This window comes from Rhinolophus hipposideros, assembly GCF_964194185.1.
Source record: "Rhinolophus hipposideros genome assembly, chromosome: 22".
Lineage (NCBI taxonomy): Eukaryota > Metazoa > Chordata > Mammalia > Chiroptera > Rhinolophidae > Rhinolophus > Rhinolophus hipposideros.
In genome coordinates, this window is record NC_138068.1 from 43,578,961 (window position 1) to 43,597,805 (window position 18,845).

Sequence of the window (18,845 nt, forward strand, 5' to 3'; positions counted from 1 at the left end):
GGGATGAAGAAAGGTCATCTCTTTGAATGAGAAAATATACACTGTACTCAGTAAAATAAACAGAAAGAATTGTGTCTTTCAACAACATTTGGGGAATGGTATGTTTTAAATAAGCCTGAGGAATCAGGCTCCAGTTTAGATCTTGTTTCTGTTTGCTGTGTGACATAGGACAAATTACCTACATGTACTTTTTAAAAATATTGGCAGATGGAAATGGACAAAAAACTAATGATTTCACTCATATGTGGAATATAAAGAAGTAACAAGTGGACTAACAAAACAAACAAAAACAAACTCATAGATACAGACAACAGAAAGATGGTTATCAGATGGGAATGAAAATAGGGGGAGGGCAAAGAGGGTAAAAGGGATCACATATGTGCTTATATATCTTTAAAGTTTAATTTCTCCAGTAGTACCTAGTACATAATTAAGTAAGGTAGTTAGGGCAATGCCAGGCACATTAGGTGGACTCAAGTTAGTATTACTATGCTTAGCTCTGTTTCTATGATAGTTAAGATATCTCTGAATTACAGCCTCTCTTCTCAAAATGAGGATAAAGCCTACATCCTAGCTTTAGATGACAAAATCTAGATTTCAGCATTACTCTGAATTCCTGGATCTGGTTCACAGACACGCAGGGTGGACAGTGGAACCAGGCAGGTGTGTGGGACAAGTGCCAAGTATTTGTTACAGAGAAAAAAATTGCTTTTATATACTCTGCTGTCAGCAATTGTTTACACTCTGTTTACACTCTGCTGTTTACACTCTGTCTTGGCCTTGTTGGCCAGGGAATTGTTATGAAGATCCATAACCTTCAAAACTTAAAGCTCTTAGGATATGAGTTAGGACAATTAAGTTCGCGAACTCATCCTAGAAAAGGTGCTACATACCTCATTGCTGAATATCACTATGGTCTCCTTTGAAGTACTCCCCTTGGGAAGCTATGCACCAATGCCAGCACCTAGTCCACCCTTCAAAACAATTTTGAACTCTTTTTCCGGAATGGCCATCAGAGCTGTCATCGTATTACCCTTGATGTCCTGAGTGTCATCAAAATGTCTTCCTTTCAGTATTTCCTTTATATTTGGGTAAAGAAAGAAGTCATTGGGGGCCAGATCAGGTGAGTAGGGAGGGTGTTCCAATATAGTGATTTGTTTATGGCTAAAAACTCCCTCACAGACAGTGCTGTGTGAGCTGCTGCATCGTCGTGGTGGTGCAAGAGCCACAAATTGTTGGCAAAAAGTTCAGGTCATCTAACTTTCTCACTCAGCCTTTTCAGCACTTCCAAATAGTAAACTCGGTTAACGGTTTGTCCAGTTGGTACAAATTCATAATGAATAATCCCTTTGATAGCAAAAAAGGTTAGCAACGTTATTGCAACAAGTTCGTGAATTTAATTGCCCTACCTCCTGTATGATCATCTTCAAGAATCTCTATACCAAGGTCATACAAAACTAATGAGTCATAGAAAACTGGGTTAAACCTCATTTATTTAGATGAGATACAGGAGCATGTGTTTGTCTTGTTGGGAGAGGAAGAAATGCGGGTCTGAAAATGTAAAAAGTCTGAATTAGAGAATGTTTTAAATGGCAGTGTGACAGACACTCTTTGTTGGCTGAATCCCCTCCCCATCCACAACCCATGTTATCTAAAACCCTTTCAGTGTTTTGTTTAGAGATGGTCATTTTGTCCATTTCTAGCCAAATGTATATAAACACACTGCTTAGTGGGGTACCTGGAAAGTCCTTCAAAAAGGACAACTTAAGATCTGGTTCTGGTAATAATAATAATGATAATGATAATTCTGGATAAAGTATAAAAAAACAACTATTTGAAGGCATTATGGAGTGACCAGAATCAAACAGAAACTGGTTTTAACCCTTCAAAGAGAAAACCACTTTGGATGAGATCCATGTTTATTTATATTTTCCACGAGCACACCCCAATTCACAGGGTGTGGGGTGAGTAAAACTCTCGCAGACAGCCCCAGTATCACTGACTAGAGGTGTCAGAGGATGGAGATCAGGGTTTGCATAGCCAGAAATTAAAGTGAAACTCTTGGAAAGTAGGAGTCCACAAATCCTCTAAATACAAGCTCCACTTAAATCTTTGAGTGATCCCTGAGCCACAGATGCATGAGAAAGACTCTAAAAAGTCCAGTAGAGAGCATCACGCAGATTAATGAAAAGAGCTGAGCAGATGTGTCAGTCAATGACCACCATAGCGGAGTTTAGAGTTTAGAGTTCAAGTACCACCAAGTTGGAAATGCTTGGTGAACACTTTGGACTTTTCATTGAAATCCCCCGAAACGTCATACCTCAGAAGTACAGATTATGTCCCAGAACTAAGGAATTCATTCACTCTAAGATTAAGGGAAAACCAAAAGATGCATGCCCTCCCTAACAAAGCATAAAACCAAGTCTTCACAAGTTCTATGTAACCAACCAGTAATTTAACAGCAGGTAGAACAAAAATTAATACTCACAGAAGAGCAGAGGAAGATAATATGAATTAGAGCCTCCACATTGTATCAAAGTCAATCATACAATTAAAATTACTAGACAGAGAAAAAAATAGAAAAAATTGAACCATAATTTAAATAAAGAAAAGTCAATAGAAACAGGTGTTGACATGATCCAAGTGGTATAACTGATAAGTAATTCAAAGAAAGTAGTATAAAGATATTCAAGATATTCAAAGGAAAATATAGTCATAATGAGTAAACAATGAATAATATATATATATATATATATATATATATATATAGCACCAAACAAATGTATACACATGACTTGTACTCATATTTTGTCATCGGTGTATATTGAGTATTATTGAGTACTAGAATTTTAATAGTTTTTTTCTTTCTTAAAATGTGTATACATGCTTTTGTCTCTCTCTCTCTCTCTCTCTCTCTCTCTCTATATATATATATATATATATATATATATATATATATATATATATATATATATACACACACACACACACACACACACACACACATACATATATCTCAAGCCATGGAAAGACATGGAGGAAATTTAAATGCATGTTGCTAAGTGAAAGGAGTCAGTCTAAAAAGGCAGCACACTGTATGAATAAATGACATTCTAGAACAGGTAAAACTATGGAAACATTAAAAAGATCAGGATTGCCAGGGGTTCAGGAGGGAGGGTGGTAAGGAGAGTGACTAGGTGGAGCACAGGATTTTTAGGGCAGTGAAACTATTCTGAGTGATAAGGTAAAGGTGGATACATGTCATTACACATTTGTCAAAATCTTAGCATGTACAACAAAAAGAGTGAATCCTAATGTAAGCGATGGACTTTAGTTAATAATAATAATGTATTGATATTGGTCCATCAATTGTAACAAATATACCACACCAATGCCGGATGTTAATAACGGGAAATTGTGAGGTGGGGAGGAAAGCAGGCATGTGGGCACTTTGTACTTTCTGTTCAATTCTTCTCTAAAATTTAAAAGTTCTCAAAAAAAATCTAATAATTAAAAAAGAATACTTGATTACCCTGACCCAAAAAAATTGGAAAAGAGAATCAGAAGAAAAATAGGTTGTAAAGGCAGAAAACAAGTAACAAAACAATAGGTTTAAACCCAATAAACAGATACCATCAATATTAATTTCTAGAACAGGCAAAACTAAGCCATAGTGATAGAAAGCAGAATAGTATTTGTCTATGGGGGTGTGGATTGACTGGGGGAAGGGAGCACAGAAAACTAGCTGAGTGAAGGAATGTTCTGTGTCATCATTAAAGCAATGGTTATGTGGTGTACATATTTACCACAACTCATCAAGTTGTGTAGTTGGAATTAGTAACTTTCTCTTCATATAAATCTTATTTCAATGTTTAAAAATAATAAAAAATAAACATAAAAATGGCTGCCTTGCGAGGCCATGTTGTAAGTGTGAAGATGAAAGTGACGCACTAGTGCTGGAGGAGCAGAAAGACGGAGGACAGCCCAGCCGGGTGCAGCACTACTGGGGCTCCCACCCCTGCTCTCTGTCACGGGACAGACAGAAGCATTCTGTTAACCAGGCTTTGTTACGTGCAGCTACATTCACTGCCAAGTCGTACAAGTTCATGTAACAATTAAATAGAACCAGAATAAAATACCTAGAACAGATATTGAATAGATGTTGATTCATTTGCATTCATGTAAGACTCATTTATAATTCATATCAGTTCTATACAAATAGATATAAACATTGAGATAAGTGCCCCCCAAAGATGAATTTTTAGTAGACTAAAAAGCTCAGCTAAAAATCCCTAATGAACCTCATTTCCCCAACGAACTGTTATTTTATTTTATTGGTTTGTTTTTTTGTTTATTAAGCTAGTTCATGACTTGATGCCAAATCATATGACTCCAAGTTTTAAAATAACAAGGTCAAATGAATCATCTTTTCCTATGCTGAAAAAGATAAATGTCTTATGCTGAAGACCATTCAACATGTAACTTAACAAGCAACATTCAATTGCAGCCACAGACCCTTAAGCATCAAATCCAATCTCTAAGCATCAAGAAGTCATTCTGGGCATCTGGTCTCCTCTGTGCAATGGAAAAATCCTTTTAATGAAAGGCCTTTTAATGAACGACTTTATTGCTGACACTGGTTTCACTTCAAACTTGGCATCTGCAGTGCACGAGAGCTTTTCCAAGGTTGTTTTTACTTATAAATTTTAATAACATGAAAGGTTGTTCACATAGTAAAAGATAATCTCTCAAATGTGCAAGGCCTAAAGCCAAAGGGTAGGGTTTGCCTGTGGCCATTTCTAAGAAGGAATTGCAGTTAGATGATTTGAAGAAGGAAGGATAAAAGAAAGAACCCAGCACTGTAATTTAAAAAGTTAATACTCAGAGTGGGGTAGAGGAAAATGGGCTTGGAACAGACAGGGTAGGCCTTTTCTTCATGATGTATTTGAATGTTTTGATGGAGGCAATTGATTCCTGTGCTAGAGTGGAGGGAGGTACAGAAAAGATTGGTCATGGAAAGGGGTGTCCCTTAATGATTAAAGCTGGGCAGAGGATTTAGACAAACAACCAGCAATGGAAAATGTTCAGATAGTACAAGGCTAGCTCCAGCCCACAACAGAGTCATTCATTTTTTATTACTTCTGAAAAAATGAAGTGCAAAGCTGTCATGTTTCCCTGTTTTACAAAAATAGAAACCACAACTTGTAAATCTTTATTTTATTTATAACATTGATAAGCAGGAGTTAAAATCAACTTTATTGAGGTATAATGTACATATAATAAAATGTACCCATTTTACATATAGAGTTTGATGAGTTTTGACAAATACAAACACCCACCTGTCCATCACCCAATCAAGACACAGAATATTTCCATCCATGGAGGTCCTTCAAGGTCCTTTGTGGTCAGTTCTCACTCCTAACCTCAAGTAACCACTGATCTACTTTCTATCACTGATGATTACTGTTACCTATTCTAGAATTTCATAAAGATGGAATCATACAAAGTGTACTCTTTTGTGCCTGGCTTAGTTTGTTCACCAGAATGCTTTTGAAATTCATTCATGTCATTGTGTTTATCAGAAATCTGTTTCTTTTCTTTTCTTTTCTTTTCTTTTCTTTTTTGATGATCCCACTGTATGGATTAACAACCTTTATCCATGTGCCTGTTGATGAACATCTAGGTTGTTTCCTGAGGCTCTATAAATAAATTTCTTGTGAATATCTGTGGCCAAGACTTTGTGTGGGTCATGAAGTTATTTCCCTTGAGCCAATATCAAAGAGTGGAATTGCTGTCACATGTGCATGCTTAAATTTTTAAGAAATTAGCCAACTGTTTTTGAAGAGGTTGTACTTTTTACATTCCCATCAGTGTCTATGAGAGTTTCATTTGAGAATAGCCTTTGATGGCAGGCGATTTCTTCATGCTTCACTCTCTCTTTCTCCTCTACTACACACGAAAACATCATTTTGACCAAGACAGAATGAGGACAGACACTATGTAGGTCAATGAGGGTGCAGTCGTGGGATCTACCCTCAGCTCATGATGTGTCTCAGAATGCACAATCTCTCTGAGGATGGCAGAGAGATTTTGAGTAGTTCCAGCACCAGTGCATGCATGCGTGTGTGTATTTGTGTGTGCATGTGTGTGTGTGTGTGTGTGTGTGTATTGTGGGAGCACACAAGTGTAAGTATGTTCATTTGGACATAAGATATTATTAAAAATACTCATAATTGCTTAATGATCCACCTTTCTTATATTGAATAAGTTGAAAGTTAAGGTTATCACTATTTGACACTTTTTAAATTGTGCTTCCAGTTCCAGTCACGTTTAATGGGAGACATCATTATCAAAAGTGAGACTACAAGACTTCAACCCCCTATTTCATCCCCTGTGAACTGTGTGACTGTGGGCAAGTTTCCTAACTTCTCTATGCCTCAGCTTATTTCTCTATCAAGTAGCCATAGTAATAGTGCCAATTTCTCAATCAATAAATGACTACTTTCGTATCTGGTAAGTGGTGAAAGTTCAATGAATTTCACCCTACATGGCTTGAACAACATGTTGCATGAAATAATATATTTAGTTGGTCGTTGGTTTAAAAAATATTTGAACTTGACTATGTGTAAAGTACTGTGTGAGGCACAGTAAAGATACATTTCCTACCTTCAAGTGCCTTACAATCTCTTAGGAAGTCATGACATATAGCCACTGAGCCTTCATGTGAGGGCCATTAGAGAAATCCTGAAAGAGGAATCCCTCTTCAAGGACTCGGCTTTCTCCTGAGAAAATCAAGTCATGGCTTTGGAGGAAGGAAGGTGTGTTTATTGAGCACCACTGTATATCAGGCCCCTGTCTAAATGCCTGGGACATTGGAGAACAAAAGACAAAAATTGCTCTGGTGCTATATATATATGTATATATATACTATGTTAGAAGGTGACACTCGTGCTTTGGAAAAAGCAGGACAAACAAGTGTCATTGGAAGGGCTGCAGAGAAGGTATAACTTCATAATGTACTCTGAGAGGATAGAAAGATGGGAAGTATGGAAAGAGTGAGGAGACATGGAAAATAGAACCATCTAAATATTGTTTTCGATTTAAGGGTCAAGAGAATAAACAGGAGAGCATACTCACAATAATAAGAGAAGAAATGCAAATTTTTAGGCTCCATCCCAGACTTGCTGTCTTAGAAATTTTGGGCTGAGACCCAGCTGTCTGTATTTTAACGACCCCTTAAGGAGGCTTCAGGGGACCCCACAGTACTCAAGTTCAAAAGCTACTGGCATAAAGCATCCTCCTGAGATGAAAAGTGCTCAATTAGTGCAGGCATGATGGGACAAAGAACCACACCTGGATCCCTGAAGTGAAACCCCAGAAAACAAAATAATAAAAGCATTCAGGGGGAGGAAGAGAAAAGAAAAAGAAATCACTCATGAAAGAAAACAGGTCATTTGACACCAGCCTCTTATCATGAACAACGGCTGCAAGAAAGCAAGGGTACCCTATGTAGAGTCTTGAGGGACAGTAGTTTACATCTCAGAAATCGATATTCAGGTAAGCCATCATTTGGTTGGGGAAAAAAGGCATTTCCAGTCCTTGCAAAAATAAAGAAAACCTACCTATCAATGGCTTCCTCAAAAGCAAAACAAATAAACAAAAACATTCAGTTTTTGCTCCACTCCCATGAAAACTGAATCTAAGATAATCAGGTAAAGATGAGAAGAAAATCATGTAAAATTCATGGCATCTAAATAGGTGTTATTGTAGAAATTCATAGCAATTGAAAAATAAAATTTAGATGCAATCAATGTGGATGATGGTGATTAGGGTTTGGGTAGTTTGAGAAGAGAGAAAGAAATAACAGATTGCTGAAATTTGTATGTGTGTGTGTATATATATGTTTTCAGGGAGAAAGATATTGCTAATGATGAATATTAGACATCTATGGGAAGGCATAGGTTTATGTATCTGAGGTAAAAATTAGCATTTGAAGAAGACAAAGAGTCCTTATAAAGTTCCAAACTATTAGAGGGAAAGAGTAGAACAAAGAAATCTTAGTTAAGCCAATAATTTACAAGAAAAAGGGAATAGGAACATCAAGAACACATTATAAATAAAATAGACACAATGACCATCCACACATTTATTAGTATCTCAGTAAATGTAAATAAGTTAACTTCTCTAATTAAAAGACATCGACTTTTTGATTGCATAAAAGAAAAAGAAAAAACCGTGAAATTAAATATTTCTTTTATAAGAGAAAAACATGAAGAGACACATATAGGATGAAAAAAATTAAGAACTGAAAAAAGTTAGTATTCATCAAATGCAACAGACTAATCAGGTATATCAGTTTTAACAGTTAGACAAAATATAATCTGAGGTGAAAATGTCCAAAAAATTATATTCCCTATCGGTAAAGGAAGCAATCTGCCAAACAAGTGTCAATTACCTAACCATACACCTTTAAGTAGAAGACAAAACTGAGAGAAACACAAAGTAACAAAGCCACATCATGTGAGAGACGATGCCATAGACAATGATGATGGACGAGCGTGGTGTGACTGATATGCAACACCTGCACTCGACACAGACACAGTCATCCTGGGGATGCAGCTAGGACATGCAGACGCTGTGTGCTTGGGAGTCTAGGTGATGGTGTTGACAAGGAAATGAAACATTTAGTTTGGTACATAATCTTTTGGGGAAAGGAAGACCCTGGATTAAAAAGGTAAAAGACACAATTATTTTCTTCCACCTGAACAATTTCATTATTTACATGTGATATTTGAACAGAGAAGGAGCTCAACAGAGCAGAAGTCATGGACCCAACTTAAGGCTTTATGATATAAATTATGTAGACAGGCAAAAAAACGTGAAGTGGAGACATAAAGAGTGCTTTGCAGGAAAAAGTGACAAGAGCATGATATAAAGGGTGTTGGTCCTCAGCCAAGGTAAGCAGAAATATAGCTCTGCTATTCAGCAAGTGTGGGCCAGAAAGTTACAGATGCAACAAGGGCAAATGGCCCTTAATTATTTCAAACTAAAAGTTGAGATGTGTGAATGGTGACCCGATGACCTTCACTACATCTTGGTCATCCCCCACCCCATCCCCTTTCTTTCTCCTTCCTTTTCCCTCCCTCCCTTCTTCTCTTTCCTTCCCTCCGTTTTTTGTTTTTCTTTTATTCATTTTCTCCCTTCTTCCCTTTCTTCTTCCCTCCTTTCTTCCCTTTATTCCTCCTTCCCTCCTTTCCTTCCTTCCCTCGTTCCACACAGTTGAATTCTATGGACCAATTTCAGCCACAAGAGACCCACAACATCCAAGTCAAAGGTGACAAACCTCAAATAAAAACCCAGCAAATGGTTTTTAGTGGAGTGTGACAGCTGTGGTGAATTCTGGCTGTGGGCACCTGGAGTCTCAGGACAGGGCATGTGTATGCAGCCCTGTGAAGAGCATTCTGTCAAGTCAAATACCCAGAGAGTGATTGCTAGCCTCATGGGTTATTCTGGACCTTTCACTCTCTTTGCTTCTTTTTTCACTTTTTCACCATTTACCTGTCCTTCATTTATTCCAAGAAGGGTGAGCCAGGAGGTATAAATAAGATAAGAAAACTGTTCTCTTTTTAAGCAACTGAAATGTCAAAATATAATTCAGGGAGAGGCAAACTGAAACTTTGGTTTTCAGGTTTATTAAATTTGCTCTCTGTCTCCTCTTACTGAATATGCTTGAGTCAGCTAGGAATTCGATGTGCTCATTCAGTTCACGTTAAAAGCCATGGAATGTACACAATATATATGTTAGTTTTGCATTTTTATCTATGTGTTATCTGATACAAATGTACTTTGTATTGTGGAACAGATATAAGTCTGTATAAATTGAATTTTTTTGGTAAATAAATCATTTGACAGATTTAGCTAGCATTTAAGTCATTTTAGTTAGTGGATAGCAAATATCACCAAGAAAAGTCACCCTTAAAATTTGACATTTTTGTTCATGGGCCTTTCCTAAGACAGGAAACACTAGCCTCGGGTTTTTCAGTATGAAACAAAAGGATGTTAAAATTGTGTGATTGTATATGTGTGTATTTATGTTTGTGTGTCTGCATGTATGTGTTTGTGTGTATGTTTGTATATTTGTCGTTGCTTTTCTGTGTGTTTGTGTTATATGTTTCTGGTGAATGTATGTTTGTGTGTGAGTATGTTGGGGACCAGCTATAGTTGTTCATATCAAGACATAATTTCCAAATGTATTTTCTTAATGACTAGACTGCTAAAAGGATCAGCTTTATTTAACCCTGAGTAATGAGTGTTTATTCTGCACCATGTCCATTAGCATATCAACAGAGCACTTAACCTAACAAAGCCCTGTTCTTGCAAGTACATAATCTGAAAGGAAGATGGACTTAGAACCCACCACCATCTGATGCCCCAATGTTCAGTCACAGTGAGATTTATGCAGCCAAACAAGAAAGATCTGGTCTGCCTGTCCAATCAGTTAAATTAACTGAAAATGCTTTGCTGCTAAAGTGGTAATAATGCTCACATGATACTAGAGAATTGTGTTTTTGCATCACTCCAATGAAACATGTTTACTCTTACACCAGGTGTCATCCATGCAAGTACAATGATGTAAGGAATTAAACGGTGAAGATGGAGGCACAGACGAGTGGACACAGGATCTGAGACAAAATCTGGAAGCATTCAATCAGGCCTGGGTCTCAGCTGGGACACTGGTCACACTGCAGCTCAGTCTCTGTGTATCTCCATGTTCCCGAGGGCAGAGTTCTAGCGATGGTGCAGGCAGGAGGGCAGTGCCTAGTATCCACCCAGTCAGGGCTCTGGGGTTAGTGCTGCCTCTAGTAGGTGAAGACGTGCAAACTGGGCAGTCAAAGCACCTTCCTTTAGCAACTCTTTGAAAAGGACAAAGGATGCATTTAATGATTGAGAATACCAGCCTGCCACGTTTTTTGAGTTGTTATGAAATATATTAAAACAAGTTGACAACACATGTATTTCAGAGTTTATTAGAATAGGTGTGTAACAAAGAGTGCAAAGATCAACAAAGCTGCCACTTCTTGAGGCTGACCCAAGATGCCTCTCAGTATCTCAGAGTTCTGAGGAACAGTGCAATCTGTAAGCGTGCCCTCCCTGCAAACAAAGCACTCATGCCTAGGATGAAAACAAACCCTGCCTAGAAATTCCATGATTCCAGAATCAGTGGAACAAATTTCAAGTACACGTATTTAAAAATATTTACATTCCCATTTAGCATTCATGAAGTGATTACTGACATTTATAAATCGCATCTAATATCACAGAATAAGACTTGCATCTGACCTAATTCAAGCGTAAGCCAAATATACAAAAAGAACTTTATCCCGGGGGCCAGGGGACAAAATCTGCTGAAAGGAAACACTTGCCACCTTGTAGATAAAAGGAACAATGTAAGAAAAGAATTCCAGAGTCTCTTCCTAAAATAGATGGGCATTATCTCTAAGAACAGACCAAAACATGATTCTTTTTTTGTTTTAAGCACTTCAGTAAGTATTAGTTTTGGGAGTCTGGAATGGAATAAGGTATTTAATTATTAGACACATGGAGAATTTTGATTATCATCCTCTTCTTTTGGTTGACAAACCACACAGATTTAAGCAGTAGGTTTTGCAGCCAGACAGGAACAGATGCTTTCAGGGCTCATATCTCATATTCCCACACTAAACCTATTGTCTAAGGCGATGGAAATATGTAGGGACATTACACCATTTGCAGCTGCTAGAAATCAATGCTTTCCTGTTTTCCTGATCTAGACAATGGAGAAGATCAGAAGAAAAATAATACGGAAAGGTTTTCTTATATTTGCTTTATAAAAAGTGTTATTTTTAATTTAGTACATTTTCCTTGTCAAATCTCATCTCTCATCTCTTAGCTGTCACACACACAAAAGAAAATTATGGGAAAGAAAGTTGGAATAAAAGTAACTAATGGTTAAATCCATATTCTTCAAAGATTGCTGAGTGGTAAAAGTCCAGGTCCCATGCTCAGACAAGCAAGCTCTCATGATTAGAATGTGAAAGAGAACAGCAACTCAGACATATGTGTTTAAGAAAAAGGAGATGTGTTTCATACTCAGTCCCTCCTGCACAATGTACATGAGCATGCGCTACATGCTTAACTTTTTATTCCACTTGTCTGCTTGGTCATAGGAAGATGTGAGGAGGAGCCTTTCCTAACGGTTGCTAGAGTATCACTGAATAGCACTTAGGGCTACAGATGGCCTGGCAAGGCCTGGCAGTGACGATAGCCACAGTCCTCCTGTCCTCAACTCAGAAACCACTTAAGTCACTCCCACAGCTGTGTAGCACCACAATGTGACCAGGACTATCATCAAGCCACCCTCAAAGGCTGCTTTTGCCATGAGGCCACGCTGTTGAGCAGTCGTGGGTCATCCTACAAAGGACACTCACCAAGTCTACCACTCGCCAGGCATTTTTGGAAATTGCCTCATCCTTAGTTTTCTCCATGCCTCAGATTCCCTGGGGATATTTTCTTCCTGCATCAGGACTTTCCGAACAATGAACAGGAAAAAGCAGTGACTATCCCTGAAATTCAGGAATGGGTCTAGTGGGTTGCATGTTTAAGGGTGCCATCCCCTTTAAATTATCTGCCTTGGGAGGTAGAGGGTGGAAGACGGTGAGTTTACCTCAAACATAGTTTTTCCAAGAGTCTCCAAGAATTATTGAACTATAGGAAACTGTTTGGACAAAAGTCTCCATTGCCTTTGAGCTTGTTGCCAGGTGGAGCCTTTTCCCTCTCCCCATCGTCCTACTTGTGCTCCTCGGCAGATCTGTTCCTGCCTGGCCCAGGGACATGGTTAGGGAGTCTGCACATAGCAGAACCACCTCTCCTCATGCTCAGTCTCTGGCTGTGTCATGGCAAAGCCACCTGGGGCTCCCCTGAATAAACAGGTGGTTTGCCAATTGCCAAGCAACCGATGGGTACTTGTTTATCCATTGCTGCAGCTCTGAGCTCCCCAAGGATTCGAGTACCTCAGACAGAATTGCAGCAGTATTAAACTGGAGAATAAAACATCTGTTTGAGGCCGGCAGTTTCCATTAGATTTTCAGCCTGAGGTCATCCAGGTCAGAGATCTTGGCTGCTGGCGGGCAGAGCAGGAGACCTCATTGGCCTTCAGAGGACCAACTCTGCAAGAAGGGACTCTGAGAAACTGCTATTTATCAACCCATATCTCGCCTTGTGGTTGTGGGTTCCACAGCGTGGATCTACATGGTCTCCCTGGTGTGGGGGACTGGGCTGCCTATTCCTACCGTAGAAGAATCCAAACACAGAGACCAGAAAATGAGGCTGGACCATAGAAGAAATGGAACACTGAAATGAGAGGGCACATTGGTGACCTCAGCGAATTCAAGGTCTACAGGATCACAGAGGACTTGGGTGAAGCCCAGAGTAGGAATGTCTCCTCTAAGAAAGGGTAAGAACTGTAAAGGTGGAGGAGTAAAGCTGTGGAATTTGCATTTATTTCATGTAAGTGCAGATACTGGTCAGCAACACATCTGGCCAAGTCTTTAAAATCATCTGAATGGTCAAACAAAAAAATGTTTCCCATACAACACACTGCCAAGAGTCCTGTGGTCAATGGACACAACTTTGTCTCCTTGAGTGTTAAATACCAATATTCCAAGTGAAAACTGACTTTAAAAAACAGATTTTCCAAACCCCTGCTATGCCCCACAGAGCCTCCATATTTCCTTCTTCCACTCCCCTTCAGTTTTCCATTGTCTTGAAAAAAATCTGAACTGTAGCATCTACATTTCAAAATTGGCAAAAGGATATTTATTTGACTCTGAAGGCTGTGTACCTGACACTATTCCCACCCAGGGTGTGGACCTCTGGGACAGATGTGTTTCTAAGACAAAACCAGAAACAATGAGGTATCCTCTTTCTGAGGAGCAGAATTTGGAGTCTCTGAAAGGAAACACATTCCTTCTGTCCTTCTCTATGGTGGCAGCAGACAGCCCCCCTGGCCATCAGAAACCTCCCAGTGCCACTAAGGCAGCTCTAACAATTTGTACCATTCCAGTTGCTTTCTGGTGACTCAGGTGGAACTATATGCTATCATCTGCATTAAGGGCAAATCTTTGCAATCGAGCACTTACAAATGAGGATATAAATTAAAATTGCTTTGAGTAGTTTTTGCAATTGCAAAAGATTTTAGTTATTTTCTCTCCCCCACCCCCACCTTTTTACTGAAAAGAGAGAAAGGGGACACAAGTTACTGAAGCAGCACTGGGACAGCATCCTGCACGACCCGTCCCTGACTTTTTTGTATCCTACAGCCACAAATCAGGATCAAGTTCTCAGGATGCCGTAGGGACTATGAACTGTGCTAAAACAGTTTATGATGACAGCTTTCAGAACTCAGCATATCATTTCTCTCACACATCCTATAGAAACAATCAGAATGATAGACTTTTTGGTGCTTTCTCTATCTACAGCCAAAGCTCCCAAATCCAGAGTTGCATGAGGTGAAGGCCGGGCAGCCCAGGATGGAGGGTGTCTTGGGGCTGCGCTGGCTCAGAGAAAAGTTGTCCTTGGCTTTTTTCCTTTTATGAGTGTTCATCTCATCAGTAGTCAAGTGTGTGTTAACATCAGAACATTTAGATTAATTTAGATTTAAATACTTGTAGAACAAACCCCAAGCCTCTCTTTCTCCAGCACTTTAGGTTATTTGTTTTCATAAACCTTTCTAACTCACTTCATATAACTTTTACCACAGTTTTCAGGCTTCCCTGGCAAATAAATCCAAAACTATCATCAGTAACTTAATAACAAGGAAATGTATGTCTAAACTCCCTGCCTCCTTGCTACCTAAGCATTTAAGTGGATTTCTGGTCAATGTGGAGGATTTCAACAATATCAAGGTCAGCTGGACTTTTGATGGGAAAATGCATGAGTGTAAAGGTAAAGAGATGTTCCCAGTCCTGAATATTTTCCCTCTAACAAAAACAAAACAAAAACAAAAACAAAAAACAAAAACAAAAAGAGCTTCTTATATAATTAAGCTATTAATTCACTTAGTCTCCATTATACTAAGAGGAACAAACCATTTCAGTCCTACTTAGCATTATCAGACCCCTTTTCTTCTTAGATAACTCCAGTCAGCAGAGAAGCAGTTCAAAAGGAGCCCATTAGCACCAAACTTGCAATCCAGAATCAATGCAAAAAATGAAATCAGTCACACTTGAATTTGACAAGAGAGAGTGAGAATTGTTAATATTCACAAAATTCCTGCAGTGACACACAACTTCAGGAATATCACACACACGTAGAATACACCTGCACATTCCAAGTTGCCAGGCTTTTAAGGAGAAAGTTTACCACTGTTTGCTAAGATCCCAGTCCAGTCTTTTAGAAGGATGTGGGCCCTGCCTTCTGACAGGGGGCATAAATCTCTGAAGATGGTGGCAGCTGACTGTCAGTGTCTCTGGGACCACCTTATCTTCAGCAGTCTGTCCCAGGAGTCAGACTATGGAAAACAAAAGATAACATTGGAAACTGCTGCACCCTGCTATGCATGATGAGACCCTGGAGCAGGCCAAGTGCACTGACGCTGTTGGCAGCACAACTGTCCTAAGGGAGCTTCAGTGTGTCTATGGGTTGACAGCAGGGTTGGGTTTACTATCCAGTATGGACAGCCCCTGCCCCTGCCCTCTGCCTGTTTGTGAGGAGGTCATTGCCCACCCACCTCTCTGTGCGGGCCCCGTCCTGTCCCCTGGGCAACCTCAGGCCTCTTTACCTGTAATGGTTTTCCATGGCCCTGCCCTCAGCTCGCTCTGGAACCCAGGAGTAGCTGTCTGTTGCGCTCTGGGGCTTTTTCTCCTCCTCCCTCTTGGCTCTGCGCTTGCGGTAAACCAGCAGTCCTAGGGCCAGAGCCAGCAAGAGTAAGATGGCTACTACGGCACCCAGAATGTAGAACAAAAGCAGCTTCTGCCCATCAGTGCCGTCATCCTTTTGTTGGACCATGAAATCCTCACCCGTAGACAACTCATGGTTGGTGGTGGTTGTGGCGTGGTGGTTGCTGGGCTCGATCCAGATGCCAGGGGATCTACTGGGGGTCAATGTCTTGGGTGGGGTAGGGGTGATAGAGGCATTGGGTAGGAGAGAGGATTTCCTCATGGTGAGTGCCACCTTGGAGGTGCCCTTAGGGTCCCCAGTTGGACTTGACATTGTGGCAGAAGACACGGTTCTCCCCTCTCTAGTTCCTGTGTTTTCCCCTTGGAGAGGTCCAGCCAATCGTCCTAGGGACGTGGGTTCCATGATGCAGGAGACCCCGTCGGGGGCCAGCTTCCAGCCTGGCAAGCAGCCGCAGCGGAAGGACCCCTGCATGTTGAAGCATAAGCTGTCACAGAGGCTGCCCTCTGGGTCCTCACATTCATCCACATCCTGGCACTGGGTGCCGTCCTCCCCAGATAAAACATAGCCATCCTTGCAGGAGCAGTAGAAGGAGCCATCTGTGTTGGTGCAGCCCTGGGTACAGGGTGAGTGGCCTGTTTCACACTCGTCCACATCCCGACAGGCTCTCTCTCCAGGGCCGCTGGCCTCATAGCCCACCCAGCACTGGCATCGGAAGCCCCCGGGAATGTTGATACACTCCTGGGCACAGGGGGAGTCCTGGCACTCATCCACATCTACACAATCCTGCTGAGTTGAATCCAAATGGTAGCCTTCGGGGCAGAGGCACGTGTAGTTTTTCCCAAGGGGTCCAGGGACGCATGTCGCCACCCCTCCACAGGGGCTGGAGCTACAAGGGTTCCGGGAGGTACAGGTCACCAGGTCATCCAGCAGCCGGAATCCGGGGCGGCAGCCACAGCGGAAGGAGCCGTCTCCTCCCTCGAAGCAATCTTGCTGACAGCCCCCATTGTTGAAGTTGCAGCCATACTCACGGCTGATACAGAGGGGACCCGAGCTGCTCCAGTCGAACACATCAATGGCCTTCTCCTTGCACAGGAAGAAATACTGCCCACTCTTTCCCCCATCCCCACAGGCCACATTGGCCACAGAGGCAAAGGGCACAGCCTCCAGGGAGGAGCTGGTGGCCTGGAAGGGGGTGGTGTAGTTCACCTGACCTGGGCCCCCCAGGGCTAGGGGCCGGCACATGCCTTTGAAGCTGAACTTGCACACAAAGCCTTCGATGTTGCTTCCAGGAGAACCTGGGCTCCCACAGGGGCCCTCGGACCACTTGGGGAGGCGGCTGGTGAGGGAAAGCAGGGACAGGTCTAGCATTAGGGACACACAGCGCCTGGAGATGCAAGAACTTCTGGCCTCCTTGTGCCAGTTGGCATAAGGTGTGTCCTCCCCACCACCCACCCAGCTGAAGCCCTTCAGAGGCAGGCTGGGATCCAAGCACTTGCCCTTCTCTCGCTGGAGTCCTATCCAGAACTTGCCCACCCGGGTTGCCAGAGGCATCTCTGGCTCCAGGAGCTGGGCCAGTGCTCGCTGGATGTGCTGGGCCTCCTCCTCAGTTCTCACCGTGGCCAAGTTGCCCCCGTTCTTGCTGCAGTGAAGCTGGGCCTCAGGCGCACTCAGCTTGCCCCAATGGGCCGTGTAGCAGGCAGTCCCCGCGCACACCACAGCCTGTGTCTCAGCACTGGCACCCGCCCAGGGCTGGCTCAGGAGCAGTAGCAGCAGCAGGCTGGTGGAGGTGGCCATTGTGTCCTCTGTGTTGCTCTCAGTGGGAGGCTGGAAGCCTGGCAGTGACAGCGGCTGCCCCAGCTGAGCTCGAAGGGACACCGAGGGCTTAGACACTGACACTCTGGTACAGAGCAGGACACAAAGACTGCAGGCTTTTCCCGTCCTCCTGACCCAAGGCGCTTCCTGTGCTGCTGTACTTCTTATTTCTCACCGGATACTGGAACTTCCTGCAGTGAATAGTTTTCTGACTCCTGTTGCCTTCATCATGGTTTTGTTGTTCATAAAAGGAGCCAGGCAGATTTGCTGGGTCCCTGGCTAAGCGCTGGGGAAATGTGACGGCTTGGGGCGTGGGGGGACGATGTTTACAGCTCTGGAACATGAGCTGCTTTATTTTGGTTCCATTCTCTCCCATCGGCACAAGGAGCTTAAATGGCATGCTACAGAGTGAGTAGAGACTTTTGAGGGCTAGGAACTTGAAGAAGCTCACTGAGTAATCCATAATAAAATTCCACTTGGGTTTGCAAACAACTAGAGGGGGAAAAAAATCCTCAGACTTGAGACACGAGGCCACGGATGGTTATAATTTTCAGCCTTTTTTAGAAACAAACTGGATTTTCCTTTTTCCTATCTCATGTTCCCTTCAACTTTGGCAATCTTTTTTCTTTTATTCCCCCATAGTGAACTTTAAATAGAGAGGCAGTTTTTAAATAGGAACTGGGCCGTGGGAATGTCTGAATATCTAATATAATGTCAAGCTCCTTGAGGACATTAAAACAAATTGGGTGAAATTTAGCAGTTTTCAGGGTTTCAGAGCAAATATTGTGTTGGGAGGTGGCAGTATAACACAAAGGATGAAAAAGAGAAAAACAAAAATGTTTCTGGACTCCTGACCCTGGAATTGATGTCTGCCTCCTCCACTCAGGGATACGTAGGAGTTCTGGGCCTGAATAAGGATTCAGGCCCCTCTGACCGTCTCCTGCACAGCAAGCAACTCACCAAAGGCCCTGGACTTCAAAGGTCCTTTTCCTGCATCACAGACTTGTTTTGCTCATTGGAGCTGTGTGAGGACAGAGTCCCAGAGAGCAGTTTCCGGGCTCTCAACCCCAAGTGGAAGGTGCTGGCTCAGGTAGTAG

General features: G+C 41.7%; 1 protein-coding gene across 2 annotated transcripts; it reads right to left on the reverse strand.

The window, feature by feature from the left end:
- Positions 1-11,003: 11,003 nt before the first annotated feature.
- CD93 (CD93 molecule) lies at positions 11,004-17,879 on the reverse strand. Of its 2 annotated transcripts, XM_081034321.1 has the most exons (3): positions 16,056-17,879; positions 15,818-15,941; positions 11,019-15,547 (listed from the first exon to the last, which is right to left on the reverse strand). In XM_081034321.1, exons 1-3 carry the CDS (start codon positions 17,728-17,730, stop codon positions 15,523-15,525), a joined length of 1,824 nt encoding a protein of 607 aa, XP_080890447.1. In that variant the 5' UTR covers positions 17,731-17,879; the 3' UTR covers positions 11,019-15,522. The 2 variants fall into 2 exon arrangements, with proteins under 2 accessions (XP_080890446.1, XP_080890447.1); XM_081034320.1 differs by having other exon boundaries at positions 11,004-15,547; positions 15,818-17,879.
- Positions 17,880-18,845: the final 966 nt, after the last annotated feature.